At 41.6% G+C, this 18,286-nt stretch overlaps 1 protein-coding gene across 4 annotated transcripts in view; it reads right to left on the bottom strand.

Annotated features, from left to right (window-relative positions):
• utrn (utrophin) overlaps positions 1-18,286 on the bottom strand; it is a 144,843-nt gene that overhangs the window by 108,653 nt on the left and 17,904 nt on the right. For all 4 annotated transcript variants that reach the window (XM_035678305.1, XM_035678308.1, XM_035678307.1 and 1 more), the window contains exons 21-47: positions 17,634-17,783; positions 16,895-17,056; positions 16,486-16,617; positions 15,943-16,116; positions 15,564-15,719; positions 15,257-15,427; positions 14,401-14,580; positions 13,530-13,658; positions 12,521-12,691; positions 12,310-12,366; positions 11,892-12,053; positions 10,607-10,744; positions 10,360-10,455; positions 9,990-10,160; positions 9,279-9,451; positions 7,528-7,678; positions 6,376-6,551; positions 5,920-6,055; positions 5,257-5,406; positions 4,941-5,093; positions 4,735-4,836; positions 4,390-4,510; positions 3,709-3,926; positions 3,487-3,604; positions 3,074-3,279; positions 1,968-2,122; positions 1,631-1,820 (exon numbers count right to left, since the gene is read on the bottom strand). In XM_035678305.1, the coding sequence (XP_035534198.1) occupies positions 1,631-1,820; positions 1,968-2,122; positions 3,074-3,279; positions 3,487-3,604; positions 3,709-3,926; positions 4,390-4,510; positions 4,735-4,836; positions 4,941-5,093; positions 5,257-5,406; positions 5,920-6,055; positions 6,376-6,551; positions 7,528-7,678; positions 9,279-9,451; positions 9,990-10,160; positions 10,360-10,455; positions 10,607-10,744; positions 11,892-12,053; positions 12,310-12,366; positions 12,521-12,691; positions 13,530-13,658; positions 14,401-14,580; positions 15,257-15,427; positions 15,564-15,719; positions 15,943-16,116; positions 16,486-16,617; positions 16,895-17,056; positions 17,634-17,783 (4,098 nt within the window). The remainder of the gene's footprint in view (positions 1-1,630; positions 1,821-1,967; positions 2,123-3,073; positions 3,280-3,486; positions 3,605-3,708; positions 3,927-4,389; positions 4,511-4,734; positions 4,837-4,940; positions 5,094-5,256; positions 5,407-5,919; positions 6,056-6,375; positions 6,552-7,527; positions 7,679-9,278; positions 9,452-9,989; positions 10,161-10,359; positions 10,456-10,606; positions 10,745-11,891; positions 12,054-12,309; positions 12,367-12,520; positions 12,692-13,529; positions 13,659-14,400; positions 14,581-15,256; positions 15,428-15,563; positions 15,720-15,942; positions 16,117-16,485; positions 16,618-16,894; positions 17,057-17,633; positions 17,784-18,286) is intronic.

Here is an 18,286-nt window from a genome sequence, read left to right as displayed (position 1 = left end):
CACCACCACAATTTCTTTTTAACGTTTAGTAAAGATGGCAAATCTATGATCAGTGCAACATGTGCCAGCACCTCAGCTGAGTTTTGTTCATAATCAATTCAGCCTCTGCGGTTTCAGGAAATGTTGGTTAATGTGTGACATTTTTATTTGTCACTGCTCCTCACCACTCACCAACTGTGGTCTTAATATGAAAACAGCAGTCAGAATGACAATGGCTGGTGGCCAAAAACTATGAGTGAAGTGACCCCACACTCAACAGTGACAGCACAGTCATTGTGAGTTAATAAAAGAGTTAGGAAGACAACCCTTTATGTCAACACACATCCTCTAAGGCTCAAAATTTCATTACCCTACTTTCTAGACATGAGTGCTATTCATCAATCTTGACTCCAACTGAGACAGAGAGATGGAAATTAAAGTGAAAAAAAGAGGATAAAATTAAAGACAGTGGGCGATGACCATTTCAGAAAGATGCACTCATGTCTGTGTGCCAGTATTTCTCGATATATTAGCCTTTGACTGATACTTCACTTAAATTTCAGTTACTCAGTTACTGTTTTATAACATTTATCACACACTTAACCTTTGAGATGACTTTGACAGACTTTTTAGGAGTAAAATCCAATAGTATACAGTATAAGTGTCCTATGAAGTTTTGAAAGAGTTTATAATGATTGATTATGTTCAATACAACAAATACAGATCATTGCAAATAATATCCATTTATGCTCAACAATCTGAATTGTATGACCAAGACCAAATCCAGCCAGGCCTCCACAAAGAGCTTCAAAACCAAGTAAATTAATCTTAAGAAATCTCTGTGGCCATTCATGCAGTGACTCAGTGTCATTTTTCTCTATAAGCTTGGCCTGTTTTAAAATAATTGGACACTGGAAATGAGAGTGATACTGTAGCATTCAAGACGACAAAACCAGAATGTTATTATTGGACTTAAGCTTTTGGTTCTGAAAGATGTACAACATTGCAGCATTTTCACAGGGACAAGGAGGTCATCAGAAGAGCAATAGGAAACTTGGATACACATACATACATCAAATCACCGACCGTGGCTGAAAAACAGGAGGTTGTGCGAATGAAGGCCACTTAATGTATAATCCAAAAGAGATGAGGACAAGACCGACAGGCTCAGCATTTTAAAAAAAGATCTTTAAACTTCACTAGGATGTAAAAAAAGAAGATTAGTGCCCATTTTATATGCTGAAAGGGTGAGGTGAAGTTTGGGATTCAAATGTTACATAAAGCATAAGATGATGTGTGTCAACAGATCCCTGAGGGAAGGTCTGGGTAAATGACAAGCTAGTGAGAAGAAGCACACACACACACACACACACACACACACTCTCACTCACACAGAATTCCTAAGCAGCATAGGACAAGAGGATCAATGAGCCTCACTCAATGCATACAAGCACTCATGCGCCCTTTGTGTGCCCTCTCATTTACACACTTTAAAACCAGCAGCTTACACACGGATGCACCCACATACACCCCTGCCTCAGTTCCATTGGTGAAGGATGCGTTAATGAGGGATGACACCGAGATAATAGGCTAGCACCTGTGCATAGATTACATACACACACACACACACAGTGTATCTCTTCAGCCCTACCTCCAGTTGTTGCCTCAGCTCCTTCACATGGGCGGAGTCCTGCGACAGGTCTTCCCTCTGGGAGGCGTCAGCCAGAACGTTGACCGTAGTCTCTGCCTCCTGGAGCCATTTGAGGAAGGACTCCAGCTCCCTGAGAGACATCTGCAGGCCCTTCAGTTCACTGTCCAGCTGGGCGTGTCGGTCACCCGCCCTGTCAATCAATTGACAATGAGTCAAATACGTGACTATACATGCAAAACATTTGTGAGTTTAACAACTGCGGCAGTTAGCGCGTGATACAATACTGGCGGCAATATCAGCCCCTCATGTGACACAAACGGTATGTACAGGTAAACACCTATTGTTGATGCTGTTCCAGGCAGCGTTGTGTTTATCTGTGACCTCTTTGATTCTCCTGGTGTCATCGGTAGAATACTCCTGCAAAAGATGATTGGACAGCTCATTGAAGGCCGTGACTGTAGCTTGGCCTCGACCCAGGTCTTGGAGGAACGCCTGTAAAACAATCAACACAAAGGCATTAGGATCAGTGTGACACTGAAAATGTGACAGATGTGACAACCCTTATGTGTCACTGTAGGGGGGCCCTGTTGGCACTACTTTTTTTAAATAGTATTTATTTGCATGCACTATGTATTGTCTATGTATTGTTATGGCTTGGTGTCTACTTTTGTTAGACAAACTTCTAGGCAAGAATATTAATGACCTATTATGCAAACTTAATGAAAATTGAATTAAACTTCAGCACTAAAAACACAAAAGAAATCTGTCATTCTACAGCTCAGCCATCTGACATTGTTATTTTAACCTCTACTTAATCAAGCAGGTTACATAGGACCCCAACTGTTATTCATGAGGCCAGATTATTATTTTAAATTCAGCATTAGCAAATAAGTCATCCATATATGACCCCCAGGTTCCTGTTCTTATAACAAAAAGGTCCACTTCACTATTTTAAATGGACAATTACTCATCATTACAAGACCACACAAACCAGGAGCAGATAACTGTGTGCTCTGATTCTTAAACTCAGTTGCCCTCTAGTGTTTGGTTCTTGTAGTGTGTCAGACGAACTCAGGAGGCAGAATTTGTTCCCAGAAAACTCTCGGCCAAGTCATCATCTCAAATTAAAATGATGGATGATGTGGGTTTACGAATGTTATTAAGGTTCAAAGTGATACTGCAGAGAGGTGATTTATTCATTCCTACCTTGTACGGGCTTATACAGCTGTATAAAGGACCTCTAATACTTTATAAAGTAAAGTTTGGTTTGGTCTAAGATTTTTCTCTCTATTAGGAAAGTGAGCCGACAAATTCCCTGGAGTACATTTCTAGTCTACCGTAATGACAAGGATCCAGAATCACAGTATATGACCTGAGGAAGGACGAGCATAAGACACCCAGAGGAGACAGAGAGAAAGTTTAGCAGTGAAACTTTTCCCTAACCTTGTTGTCAGCAAGCTGTTTAGTCATGGGATCTCTGGACTGCTGAAGAAGGTTGTGGAAACGTCCTTCGTTGTGCCCAATAAGAGCTTTCACCTCCTTCCTCTGCTCCTCCCACTGGTTGCTGTGGCCAATCATGTTGTCCAGTTGCTGGAGTCTTGCCTCGACACCATGCTGAGTGCTGTCCCACTGGCTGCGTACCCTCTCCACTACAGACAGATGCACATTCAACAGGAAGAGAACAAACAGAATAATGGTGATACGATACGACATTGTTAAGTGATGATGGCCATAAATACAAATGCTGGTAGATAAAATCCAACCAATTACAAATAAAAATTTCCAAAATTAGAATAAATCTACAAAAATTGATTTTTCAGTGGCTTTCTAGTGTAATCATCCTGCTTTCTACATACGTTTCTCAGTAATGGATGTGCGAACATCCAGATTAGAGGTCTTGTTTTTGATGTTCTGTGCCAGGGTGAAAATGTCCTCTAGCTGGGGGTGACGCTGTTCCAGATCACTCTTCGTCACCTGCCAGGACGAAGCACAAATACACACAGAGACATTTAGACAGTGTATTAAAAAAATATCCACAACTTTTCTCCCGTCTATCCCATCTGCTCCCCATTTCTCACCTGAAGACGTCCCATAGTGGTCCTGATCTCCTCTGTGTCCCCCACAGTGACAATATTTGACTTTAGCATCTGTGTGATGAGGAGAAGCCAGTCTGCCAGTTCGGTGGCTGTCTCGTTGAGGTCGGTGGGCGCCACGGTGTCTGGTGTGTGCGGGGTTTGGTGGTGGGGGTCCTCGCTCACCAGGCTGGCCATCTGCACGGCTGAGGGGACCGCAGACACTGGAGCCAGGGCGAAAAAATGCAGGGAACTCAAGGCAAGTAATGTTGACATATAGGGCTTCTTTAAGAGGAAATGATGCTATGAACATTAAAGATGTTAAAATGAGGGAGGAGGTGCTGTCAAATTGCTCTCAGAGGATAGTGGCATCACACTAAATTATGATGAATGGGGCATAGGGGCTTGTTTTAGTGTTACACAACCAGGACTTGGTAGTTCATCTCTTATTTGTTATTTCATCACGCATTTTCGCAAGCCAATAAGGAATGACAAATCTGCCACCTGAGAACTTATTACCTCTAAAACAAGTCCATATTTCTATGTTTGTCGTTTCCTGTTAATGATCCAATATCTAATTTTCTCCATCTCATTAAAGGCTTAATGCTTCATTGGGGCCGAGACTTTTCATTCCCACACCGTTGATGTATTATAAATAATAATAAACGCATTCCTAGATATACTTACCAAGCTGCTGGTGCTGGACGACATGTTGGTGCTGTGTCCATGGAGAGACGGGTGGCTGGAGAGATTCCCTCAATCGACCATCCAGAGCTTTCCAATCACCTGCCAGCTGCTCTACCTTAATCTATACACATGGAACATACATATAATTAATGACTGAGTACAAAATATTAGCAACAGGAAAAAGTGTATTCAGCTTTTAATTAAACGGCCAATTAAACTTCGATAAATTGTAGGAAATAAAATTAACCAATAGGGGTTGAGGCGCTTTAACGGTGCAAAAGTATAATTATATGCTACTATTAGTAGTATTTCTTTATTAAATCATATTACTATGGAAACTGGGACCTTTTCCTGAGGCAATAGCTGCTGACGTCTCTGTAGCTCTATAGAATGAGCCAAAAGGTCCTCCAGGTCCCTTTTCCTGTCCTTCATGGAGGCCTCCAGAGCCTGCAACAGGTAAGAACCCATTTTAAGCACCTTATTTGTGTCTGTGAAAACATTTTCAGTGGGGTTAGGCGTGTTGGTTTTTGTGACGTTTTAAGACAATCTACCTGTGCTTGGCCCGGGCTCAAGCCTCTAGTCATGATCGTCTGGTGCGTGACGACGACCCAGTCAGTGAGTCTGTTCATCCTGTCCTGGAACTGGGCGTGACTTTGCAGGTTGGCCTCCACCTCCCCCACTTTGTCCAACAACTCATGGGTCACCTGCAGAGGAACGTAGGTGTATGAAATTAGTAGAACAAAGAGGGAGGAAGGAGGAGGGACAGCAGAGAAGGAGTCAAAGAGCAGATGAGGAAGATGAGGAAAACAAGGAGGGCACGAGATGTTGTAAAACACGGTAAATATGTGCTCGGATGTGGACTCTCACCTTGCTCCAGTTGAGGTTGATGGCTCTGAGTTTGCCAACGTGCTGGTCTCTGCTCTGAGGGCTCACACTCTGACTGGCCAGGATTTGAGGGGCGTGTTTGTTAATCCATCCGAGACGTTCATTTTGTGCATCCATTTCCTCTGCAATGGCCTGCAAGCAAATTTTCACAAAGATGGATCTATTTAATGGTGTAAAAACAAATGAAAGTACAATCTGTAAAGGGAAATCAAGAAGTAATACTATGAAGGTCAGCAGCAGAACACAGAATTATTCCATACAGCCATATGTAATGAACATCATTCATTGTACTTCTTTCACAATTTGTCTGCACAGAGGAAAAGTCCGAGGTGGTTGTCAGGAAGGAATGAGGAAGGAATGAAAACAGAAAACACAGTGATTGTGTTTCCTCTCCATTGTTCAAAATAAAAGAAGTGAGAGTTAGGTTCTCTTTTTGTAAGTTTGCTGGATTTGACAGGTTTTCCTTGTGATTGAGATACAGAGAGCAACTTGGAAGCAAACAGGGAAAAAACAACAAAGGAAAATACAACACAGTTGGAGCTGACCATAAATACAACTGAATCTACCAAGTTCTAGAGCAGAAATAGAAATCTCTGCACTCCCATGGATCGCACTAACTTGAGCATGTTTTGAGCCTTGCTGTACCTTGAGTTCTTTGAGGTTTTTGTCAGAGGCAGTGACGGGTAAGGAGCTGACAGCGTTTTCTGCCTGCTCCAGCCATATAGCCAGCTCCTCGCGTCTCCTCACCAGGTCTGACAGGGCCGAGTCTCCTCCAGCCAGCCTGCACACAAACACAAACACATACATAATGTACTCAGATTAGGATCTCCATTTCCTAGGGGTTGCAGGCCTAAATTTACATTTAAATTACTGTTATAGACTGATTGACCACACTGATAATGTTAACCTGCCAAACACTGATAAAGAAACTAAGACTGTCAGTGATGGAGCAGGAGCACTATCCTCTGTGCTACATTTTACTGTAAACCCAAATATTATATGCTTAAGACACAGCAATATGTGTCGTATTAACCACATTCCCTTTAATCTTTTAAAACCATACATGACATAACATCCTGTGTGTTTCCGAGGTTACATTACCTGCGCTGTCTCTCAAGGACCTGGCGTTTGACAGCTCTCCAACGCTGACTGAGGGTGTCAAGCTTTCCCTCAAGCAGGGACCCGTCAGGGGATGACAGCTGCCCAATTATCTGCTCCCCAGTGCGGGTCAGTACAGCCAGGACGGACTGGTGGCTGGCAAGACCTTCTTCCAGCTCCTAAAATACGTAAATGAAAGAATGAGAGCACAAGGGACAGAAAAGGAGGAAAAACACACCAAAAAAGGTGAAATCTGGGATCAATCGAACAACATAAGCCAAAGCACTCAGGGCAAAATCTCCTGCTAAAGTCCATCTCTCAAAGCAAATCTCTGATTGACACATTGGCATGTGGCACATGAAGATTTAAGCAGCCAAATCTCTACTTCGACTAAGAGAGATTTAACTTGCCAAGACAGATCGTAAAGTAGGGTGAGTGATTGTAAAGTCCGCTAAAGGGTGAGTCAGCTAATTGATCTCTCAATTCCCATCCACTTGATCCCTCATCTCATTCTCAGCAACTGTGAAAACATGTAAAAGAGCTAGACTGATGGAGTGCAGCTCAAACCTTGCAAATCACACTTATGAAGGTGTTAATGGCAATGGGGTTGTCAGCGATAATGCAGCGGCTTCAGAAAATTAAATTCCCCTTGGAAATGAAATTACCGCTTTCGTAATCAAACAAAGCAAAATCAGGGGCCCCTTCTCATCTTACTACTCAGTTTATTTCTCTCCATTACACGCTCTGCATAATGAACAACTAGATGTGCAAATGTGTTTGTTTATTAGGGACAGTATAGCACCAATTGTTTCCCTTGGGGACCAAAATGTAATTATTTCCTGTCTAACATCTCCAACCATCTAGCTGCTTCTATTTCAAACATATTACAACTGCATCCTGGGAAGGTAATAATATTGCTTTGAGCTTGTAAACATATGAGATATTGACTAATTAGTGTTTATTACGAGTCATAAAATATTTTAAAATGCAAATCAATACATTCTGTACTTAATGAGTCCTACAAACATCTCTGCGGTGGTGTGACCAAACGCACGTATAAAACTCATGTGAAATACTCCAGTATACATGCCAGTCACACACACTTACACAGAACACATATTCAGACCTCCACGTGCTCGTTCACCCTCCACTGACCTCTTGGTGTTGTTGTGCAGAGTCCAGGTCCAGCTGTCCATCAGGGCCAACGCTCTCGGACAGCAGCGTCTCCATATCAGTCAGCCACTGGCTGAGGTCATTGGTGTCACAGTGGAACTGCCGCCACTCCTCTACGGCACGGTCAAAACTCCTGCAACAGAAGGTTAAACAGGAAGGGTTCCTTCATTGGCCAGTATTGACAGAAGGAATGATTACAGCAAGCAAACCAGTTTCGATGTTCATATGGGCGCCTGACTGTCGTTTTAAGACGGACAAAAAAATAGCAAACTTATAATTTAACTACAAATACTTCAAACATGTATTTAGTTACTTTCCACCACTGAGTAGTTGTCATTCAATGCTTTCTGCCGGGCTATAAACAACACCTGCAGAAGAGAAGTAGCAGCAAGCTGGTCTGTGTGTGTGTGTCACAGTACCTCTGATTAATAATTGTGAGGTCTGTATGTGCTTTTTTTTTACTTAGGTTTTCTTTCTTTCTTATTGTGCATAGGACATATTTTCCTTAGTCTGACTAAACATCAAACACACAAATGCAAATCTCCACACTGTGGAAGGTAATATCAAGTGGAGATCAATTTCCCTTATAAAGTGAAACAGATACTAATGCAGATAATTACCCAGCATAATCTTTCTAAGAATCTTTTTTCTTCATAAACCTAAAGCTCAGTTCATTTTGTAGAGTTCTTGATTTGAATTTAACAATGCATTCTGGCTTTGATTGCTCCTTAATGACCTATTACGAATATTTTCTTTACTTCTTTGCTCTTGTTTAAGGCGGAGTGGGCTTAGTATAGAGCGGGATGAATTCTGGCCTCTTACGGTACAATCGAGTACACCCACTGGGAAATTCAACAGTTTATGATAAGAAAAAAAAAACGGCACAGCTGACCTCTATTAAACACTAGAAAATGTCATAACAATCAGAAACCTCTGACAACACTGGAAAGTTCACAGAGATGCTATTGAATAAATCCGCATAGACTGAGAGGCTGATTACTTGAAATGCCTAATACAAAAAAAAAAAAAACAGATCTTTTATTGCATTGATGGTCTGCATGAGGGCTATTCCCTCCTACAGCATCGCTTGGAGCACAACAAATCTGATCAGAGAGACAAGGTGAGGAAATTAGCTTTGGATGAGCAATTTTACAAAATATACTCCATTCTTTTGATTTTTAATGATGCCCACAGGTTATTGTGATTGCAGACAGAGTGCTTCCACATTTGTGTGCAATCTTCAAAATTAGCTTACTAGTTTATTCTAGCATGTGCACACACTGTGCTCAGCAAATGCAGACTGTTTATGCCCAAGGAATTGTGCTGATGGTAGTCAAGGTCACCTCTACTGTGTGCACGCGTGTGTGTGTGTGTGTGTGTGTGTCAGTCAGTGAATGAGTGAGTGAGTGAATATGTGAATAGGCATGAGATTGTTTATGCCCAAGGAATTGTTGTGATAGTAATCAAGGTCACTGTGTGGGTGTAGGGTTCTGGATTGTGAGCCCTGGTCTATCTCTTTATCTGCTCCTGCTGTCTCCCGACTAGCAGACAGCTGGCATTTAATGTCCCTGCAACTTTGACCACACATCCTGACACATACACATCTGAAAATAGCAGTGGTCCCTTCGCTCCATTGTTACAACATTTTCTGTGAATCACTTATTCAACTCCTTACTTATAGTAAATGAGCGTATGTACAGTGTAATCTGTGTGTGTGAAGTTGGTGCACGCACCCCTTGCGGTGGTTGTACATGCGGTTGAGGCGGTCCCACTCGGCGTTGAGCTGCGTGAGGGCGTCTCCGATCTGGGCAACCTCAGCAGGCGAAGCATCCTGAATGGCATCGGGCTGCCGCTCATGGATCCCTGTGACGTGCTCACTGAGACGCTCTAGATTCTCTTTGATATTCTATAAAAAGAAAAATGCAAGATGAAGTAAAAGGGACGGCAAGAGGGAGGGGGAGATGAGGAAATTAAAAAGCGGCTCAAAGGTTCACACAGCAAGTAATTAATTGGCGCAAAGAGAATAAAATCACATACTGACTTTATTATTTTGCTGATCACTTCAAAAAGAAAGGTCAGATTTGACCCTCGGTCTTCTTGAGCTTAATCCTTTATGGTGCTGAATAAGACCTTAAACTCTTAAAGAAAAAACGCTTTTTATCAATTTTAACTCCAGATTTAAGGCCTTGGATGTGGAACACTTTGCTTTGGGAAGGCTTCCCTAAGGCGCAGAATTAGTGTTTCAAATAATTTCTTCTATTTTGACTACAAACAAATGTTCGTTAACTTTCAATTTTCTGCCATTTTCTTGTTTAACTTTATAAAACTGCTATACAAAAGCAAATACAGAGCAATACTACACATCATTTCTGTGACATGTTTACAATTTATTAAGTTAAAACGATTTTTAACTTAGCAGGTTGGGTATATGAGTGATGACCCACCCTCAGTGTGTCCTCCTGGCTAGAAAAGTCTTCGTAGAGCCCCCCGCTGAGCTCAGAGGAGTTCAGAAGCAACTCGTTGTCAGCCATGGCGAGGAGCACTTTGTTGATGTCCAGCAGGTAGTCGGAGGGACTCAGTGAAGGAGCACTGCTACGCTCCACTGAAGACATTTCCTATACCACACGGGAGCAGGAGGAGAACACAGGGTCAAAAAAGTGAGAGAGTAAAACTATACTAACACCTATTGTGCCACATGATAATACAGCATGTCACACTGTGCTAAACTAACACTACAGGCAATACATGAAGAACTTACAGTGACATCCTAGTTTATGTGTACAGAAAGTGCTTATGCATGTGTGAATCCCTCACCTCAACAGAAAACTCTCTCGTCTGCTCTATGAAGGTGTGAGAAGACGACGACTCCACAGAGACTTCAACCTGCCTGATTCTTAGCACCCTTAACTCCTAAAGCAGGCAAACACACACGCATTGACCGGACTTTAGCAGTGCACAGGCAAACACACCATGACAGGTAGATATGTTTTCTTAGATTAAAACAAAAAAATCCCACATAAGCCTAAAACGAAGACACAACATATTTTTTGATGCATCTCACCCTGTGAGCAGAGTATTGGCTCTGCAGTCGGAGCAGCATAAGTCTCAACTCCTCCCTCTGGCCCTCGTCTGAAGTTTGCTGCAGCAGTTCTTCTCCTCTTCTAAGCAAGTCTTCCACGCTGGCTTTCTCCTCATCCATCTGGAGCAGAGACAGATGGGTTAAACGAAGAGACCACTTCAGTTGGCAAAGAAAAATAACAGCTTACACCAGGAACCGACATAAGCTGGAAGTTGCTCTTTTGCTAAACAAGCAACAAGTTGCTGAGAGTGGAAACGCTGTAGACACTTCTCAGAGAAAAACTGTTTAAAACTTCCTTACAGGCAGCCTGACCTTGGCTTTGGACTGGTCAGGTTTGTTCAGGCAGTGTTTTTAGCGTCACAAACCTTGATAACACAGCTTGAATTCCAGACTTGTTAGGCCTTGAAATGCCAAATCAAAGCTTGTCTTATCAGGTGGCAGCTTTATATAGCCTGTGGCCGGGCATAAAAATCTCATGAAACTAGAGAATAATGGGCAACATGGGGCAATTTTCTGTGTGGGTTTTTAATATTTTTTGGAAAATTGCTAGAAATGGCTAACCTTAATGGAAACCAAACAAAGGACAGTGGTGTGCCTATTTCCCCATCTGCAATCTGCAATCCAACATTTCGGGCTCTACTTTAACAAAGCAATTCCTACTTTGCTGCTCATACCTTCTCTGTGTATTCATATCTCATAATATTGCTATAATTATCAATCACCATTGGGCTGTACCTGACTGAGAATTTTGTCAGTCTAATCAGATTCGGCTGTTTAATACGAAAATTCGACGATTTGTTTTTTTCCACTTCAGTGCCACACTAAACTCCTATATCAGCAGCTCCTGCAGTGAAATGCAGCTACATGAGTCTCATGTTTTAGCCTACCTCGTGTTTTTATGCCTTTCTTTGTCATCTGTGATGTGAAAGCATTAGATTTCCACACAGACAGAGTGAGAGTGTGCATCCTGCATATAGTTCAGTTGTAAAATCTCCTCACACCTCTCCTCCCAGGCTACTCACAGCGTAGTCAGCCAAAGGGTTATTCACAGCGGACGGCAGTAGAGGAGGTTGTACCACCGTCTGGTTTAAAAGAGGCTTATCCAACTTCACTGACAGAAAATTCAAGTCGACTCGATGTCTGATGACTGATGATTTGAATGATCGAGTTTTCAGGGTCAGTCCTAATCACCATTGTGAGTAGTGTTTCTTTAAAAGTTTTAGAAATTAAATGAAAATGCTAAAAATGAAAGAAATTGAAAGGTGACCTTGTCATCATCCAGGAGATGTGCTGGATCCAGATGTTGCTGCTGCTGCTGCAGAGACCTCAGTGTCTCCTGGAGCTCTGCCTGAAGGTCCTTCACCTCACTGACCAGAGCCTCAGTAGGACGACTCTGACTCTCCGCTCGGATCTCCTGCTTGTGAACGACCTGATGAGAAAGAACAAAAACACACCTCAGGTCAAAATAAATTGTATTATCTGACTGCAAGCTCAAAGAGAGTGTTCAGCTGTGATAATACACTGACTCCAAATAGAGCCTTGTAGTATCTTCTCTTGATATCTATTATAATGTAGTTTGGATAAAATTATGTGCTTTGTCACTGGTAAAGTAGTTGCTGGTGAACTGATTTTGCATCAAGATGTGATTTAATTGTCCTCACAGTTTGTTCTACTGTTTCTTGTACCTGCTGAGTTGTGTGCTGGTTCAAGTCAACACCACCCGACTCCAGACTGGTCATCATCTAAAGGCCAAAAGACAACAAACAGATGTAGTGACTGTACAGACTACACCACATGATATACATTTGTTTCAACACATAATCTTCATTAATGAAGATGATAATGAATGTTGACGTGTGTAATGCAGTTGTTTACATACAATTTGTGCTTTTGTACCTGGGCAGTTTTGATGTGTTGGGAGACTTTGTCGAAGTTGCAGTTGAGCTCAGCCAGTTTGGGCTCCACCACATCTCTGCATGCAGGCCCCCTGCTGGTCATCAGGATGATGGCCTGGTCCTTCACGTTGTCCACGCGCAGACTGATGTCCTCCAGCTCCTCCAGCATGCGCTGAGGACAGACCACAGAGTAGCCGATAAGCTATTAATATATCGGTTTATGCTATCAGTCGTGCTCTCACAGACTGGATGGCAGTGCAGCCTTGCTTCAGACCACAAAGCTTAGCAGACATAACAGCATGTACTGATCAAGGTTAGCAGGCCCCGGCACCAGCTGATATTTAGTGGAGACCTTCAGTTGTCATGGCAAGAGGAAGGGAAGGGTTAAGAATTGAATATAACTTCAAGATAAATTATTTGACACTACCATAAAAAGGCTAAACTTCTTTTCTTTCCTCATTTAGCCTCCTTATGTCCAATACTTCAACAAACCTCTCCCTTGTCCCAACGCCAACTAACTCTCACTCTTTTCTTACTCCATTTGGTGATGCATGGGGAGGTTGGGTAATTATTATTAAGAACCAGGCAAAAAAAAAGTCCAACTAGTGTCCAAAAATGTGTGCTTCTTTAAAGTTATCAACTTAACCAAGCATAAAAAGTTTCTGCTGCAACAGTGGACATTTAGCATTCAAATTGCTCTATACCACAAGGTAACAGGAGGAAATTTCCCTGATGGATTCTAGCGGAATGCATTTCCTTGCCAGACGCAGTGATTTCCATAAAGTGAATTTAAACTACTATTAGATACTTCTAGGCATCTCATGGTATAAGCTCTGCCAATTCTTACATATTTTCAGAATAACTGAAAGTCAGTATACACTAATAACTTTATAATGATAATATGAAAAAAGTTTTAACTACCCCTTATATTCCATCTGCACCTTAGGGCCATTCTCACTTTATTCATACTGATGTTTTCTCTCACAATGTAACAACTACCTCTGCCTTACCTTGACCACCTTTTCCCTCTCTGCCGGGGCGAGCCGCTCAGCCTCGTCCAGGTGGATTTGGGTCTGGTAGAGCCAGGTGCTGATGTGAGCCAAGTTCTCATCAAAGATTTCCACTTCATTCTGGTGACTCTGCACGCATACAACAGAAAACAAAGGCTCAGTGTTTTCCCATTAGGAAAAACATGAATTTTTTTTTTAATTAATTATTTTTAAAAAAAGGCCCTCCTGTGTTTTTCCCTATTTTCTACTTCATCTAAAACAAATACTTTTTATGATTCTCTGAGTTTTGAGTTTTCCATAACCTTTACATGACTTGCTGCAGTGCACAATTACAAGAACACTTCTTAGTCTTTTGTTCAAAATGTAAATGAGGAGGTGATTTGCATGTCCTTGTTATGTTCTTGATTTGAAGTTTATCCATTTGTCTAGCTACTGCAATCACTTGACTTACACAGCCAGTTTTATTTGGGTTGTAAAACGTTCAAAGACAAAACCTTGTAATGCTTTTTTTATCGTTCCAAGGTTGAGAAAAACAACTTTCAAATTCAATGACATTTTTAGAATTTCAATTTCTCTCTATGAGTGCTTAAATTATTCCATCGTATTTGATATGTCTTATAAAAGCATACAGCAATAATTGAAATAAATCTTATTACCCAGAAAAACTGCATGCTAAAAGGCACAACTAAGACATAAAATCAATTTATTCACCTTTGTTCCTTTGCAAATGATGACAAGTAAAAGTCTTGTTTAAGCAAATAACTAAAATTTTAAAGCAGGTGGGAGAATCTACTTACTCAGAGAACATTAAATAAACAACACAGCAACCCTTTATTTATTAAGCCTTCCTGTATCAAATATTTGCACTCACCAGCACAGCACTGAGCCAGTCCTCTGTCCAGGTGCGGACACGGCCCCAAGCTTCATTGAGGCCACAGAGTTTGTCTTCCAGCTGAGCCTCGCTGCCCTCCACCAGAGTCTGCAGACCAGCGCTGGTCTCCATGAGGCTGGACAGCTCCACCTTACGACGCTCTGATTCTTTAAGCAGGCCCTGGTGGAGACACACACACACACATATGCAGTGTAATATACAGTATATTAAACATGTGATGTCCTCCATGTGTCAATAATTTATTGCCATATCACCTAGATGTTGTTAGGACTGTACAGTGCATGCACACTAAAATAACGCATTAATTACAGACAATATAAACCAAAAATAATATTCATTTACATTCCAAAATGAAGTCAATATATATTCAACTGTATATACATTTTAAAACTTAAAAAGTAAGTATACATTTACCAAACCTAACCCTAACCTTTATATACTGTAGTGCTGTTGAAGACTTAGTGTGAGCCTGTGACTCATTTAAAATTCATACTGTTTCAAATTTAATACTGTTGCTGAGTCTTTTGTGTCAAGGGGTCATAGAGTGGGTTGGTTCATTGTGTGAGAATATATAAAAGTTTCAGTCCTTTTCACTGAATTGGGATCTCAGAAAGAGAACAGTGCCCATTTAAAGGGTGGATATGGATTTAATCAACACTTTTTAACACTGAAGCATTCCCAGTAGTCCTGCAGCTGTCCTCTTTTCATAAGACTGATACAGCTGAAGTGTTTTCAGGAAAATCTTACTGTCTCTCTGCTCCACCTGCTGGTCAGAAGCAGAAGCACTTCTTTGCACTTGCTGAAAACAGTTACAGTGACAGTAACAGTTACTCACATTAGCCCATGCAATCTCAGCATCAATGTCAGCAGGCATGTCTCCACAGCTGTTCTTCTGCTGGAGCTGAGCCTCATTGGTGGTCAGCCACTCCTGCAGGGCGGCGCTCTCCTTCTGGAACTTTTGAGACAGAGACAAAGCCTTTTCCAGGTCCTGCTTGCCCTCCGTAACCTGTAAAAAGAAGGAACATTAAGGCATTTTAAAATGGCCTAGGAGCTATTGAATAGAACCTATAATCCAACACAAGCTGCGTTATATAGACCAAGGATAATTAATTTCCTTTAAAAGTTCCCAAAAAATAAGTTACCTGTGCCCCCAGGTCATTGTAGAGTAGTTTGAGAGCAGTGAGCTGTTCATCCATGGCCTTGGGGTTCTCCGTCTGCTGTTTCTGAACAATCTGTCGACCAGTCTTTATCACTGTCTCCACCTCCAGCTTCACTTCACTTAGCAACTTGTATAGTTTCTAAAAAACAAAAAAGGAAAAGAAAATTAGCCTATGGGTGAGTGTGAGATATACTTTTTGTGTTTGAGTCTGCATAAAAATGTAATTAGGCTATTTTATTTATATATGCTTAAATAATTGTATACCTGGTTGAACATTTGTAATGTGCACACAGAACAATTCATGCAACCAGCAACAAATAAACCATTTGTGCTGAGAAACTGAAAAAAGTTGTACCACTCACCATGCAACCACTGAGATGAGATTGGATTTTTTCCGGGTCCACATCCCCAACATCCAGAATGTGCAGCTCAGCCTTGGCACCATCCAAGACCCTCTTACAGTCCAACATGCGCTGCTCAAAGTTAGCTGGCTTCTGGAACAGCTGGTACTTTGTGGAGATCTCCCTCAGCTTCCTCTGCAGGGAGTGAAGGAAGAGATTTGTAAAGTTAGCAGTCTGTTTCACAACACAAATACACACACACACATTTCTCTTACCATGCTGCCATGATTTGGTATTTTTTCCCCACTGTTTTGAACGCAAAAAACAATGTCCAAACAACATAACGGTAATTTAAGAATAAGATGTGTTTCAGGAGAATCTTGGATTTCAGAAACTGCTAAACATCTAGATAAGAAACCTTCATTAAGTATGAAAAAAACTGCCATCCATCAGTAAAATGAGTCTGACACCTCTTAGTAATGCTTTACAGAAGAAAGATCAGTGTGCTAGTCTAACATTAGTTTACTGCAGTTCCTGATGTTCTCCAGTAGGAGTCAGTGTTACCTGTAGCTGGTCCAGCATGGTCCCACCTCGAGCTACTTTGCCATCAGAGGTGGGGGGGGGCAAGTTGGCCACGTTCCTCCTCCTCATCTCCTCCACTGTCAACTCGTGGGCTGCGATCTCTGCCCCAATGGTCTAAAGGAAAAGGGGGAATTAACACAAGCATCATGAATATACTGTATGTACAGACGGATCAGATTACACCTACTGTGCTTATGCATTTATTCGGGGTCTTTTTGGAATGTTACATGTAATATTTCACTACCGTTCCATGAGCCTTTAGGTAAAGTGACGACCTTCAGACAAGTAAAAGGATACTGCGTGTAGTAACATCCATCAAATTTAGGTGTCACATCTTGTCTATTAACTCCTCTGGGCGTGATGGTGCGTGTTGTGCACATGTGTGCTGTACCTGTGCCTCCTGCGGGAGCTGGAAGGCGTCGATGCGGTCAGTGAGGTAGGAGGTGAGTGTGTGGTCCAGCTGGCTCAGAGACTCCTGCAGTGTTTGGAGCGCCTGTTCGTTCTCCTTCAGGGTCTGCAGCTGTTGCTCAAGGCTGATCTGCCTGTTCACCGCCTAGAGGACATCAAGCCATGGGTTTAAATATTTCACAGTCAAGGATGTCAATGTTCTGATATTCCAGATAAAAGTAACTAAGGGGAAGTTCATGTCCTAAAACTGTTGATGGAAAAGACTAAATGTAACTGCTGGTATGTTCAGTTAACAATTATACTATAGAAACATGTAATGTATAGAAACACCAATCTTTTCCGTTGTATTTTACTTGATGTGATAATGTGATAATGAAAAAAGAACACCAAGTTGGTCATAATAAAAAATAAGTGCAAAATATAACACATTTTGTGCTTATATAGTGTAACATAGTAAAAATTAAAATTTTAATATGATAAAACATATATGTGGTATCATTATCAATATAATTGTTAATACATTAACTGACGACAGCCCATGGATATGTTTGGGGAAAATGACAATTATATTTGCAAGGAATATAATCAAATTCAAATTCCTAAAGTAAAATACAACGCATAGGAAATCCAAATAAAACACATAATTGATGCCTTTTTCCTACAGAAACCAACACGCACATGCACATCCCACATTTGCTTACACACAAAGACAAGGTCCTGACCTGGTGGTTGAGCTGCTCGTAACGGGAATTGAAGGCCTCTAGTTTTTCGCTAATGAGTTCGTCCAATATGCCCCCATCTATCAGCGTCTGACCCAGCTCTCTGATTTGCGTGCGGTTGTCCCCCGGGTGGCGAAGCGCATTCTCCAAAGACTGGTGATGAATGGAGAGATGGAGAAAAAGGTAAATTTATGAACAAAGAATCATAAAAATCCAGCAAATAATGGAAGGAAAGGAAGCGAGCATGAGGGTGGCAACAATAAAACAGCCGCAAACAAAGCCGCAATAAAAATCAAAGATAAACTGCTTCACCGTTCAAAAAAGTTGCCACAGAAACTAGAAAACAGCAAAAACAATCCAGTGAATTAGTGAGAAACGCAAAGTGCATGTGTGTGTATGTGTGAAAGATTGAGAAAGAACCAAGTAGCTGAGCAAACAGATGGAGTGCAGATGCTACGCTGGGTGTGTCAGATGGAGGCAACCCGTAAAAAGATGATAACTGAACGAGAAATGAGAGACAAGTGAGAGAGAAGCTTGTCGAGTGACGGCACTTGTTTAGATCCAACAGTCACTGTTTATGTGGGGGTCATTAAATGTTGCTTTTCCTTCCCCGAGGTAATGGACAGAGAGGGACAGAGAGAGACAGAGCGACGCCC

This window comes from Morone saxatilis, unplaced genomic scaffold (assembly GCF_004916995.1).
Source record: "Morone saxatilis isolate NCDOM2014 unplaced genomic scaffold, NCSU_SB_2.0 Contig7, whole genome shotgun sequence".
NCBI lineage: Eukaryota > Metazoa > Chordata > Actinopteri > Moronidae > Morone > Morone saxatilis.
Note: the sequence above shows the minus strand (reverse complement) of the source record. Positions and strands in the feature narration are given on the sequence as shown.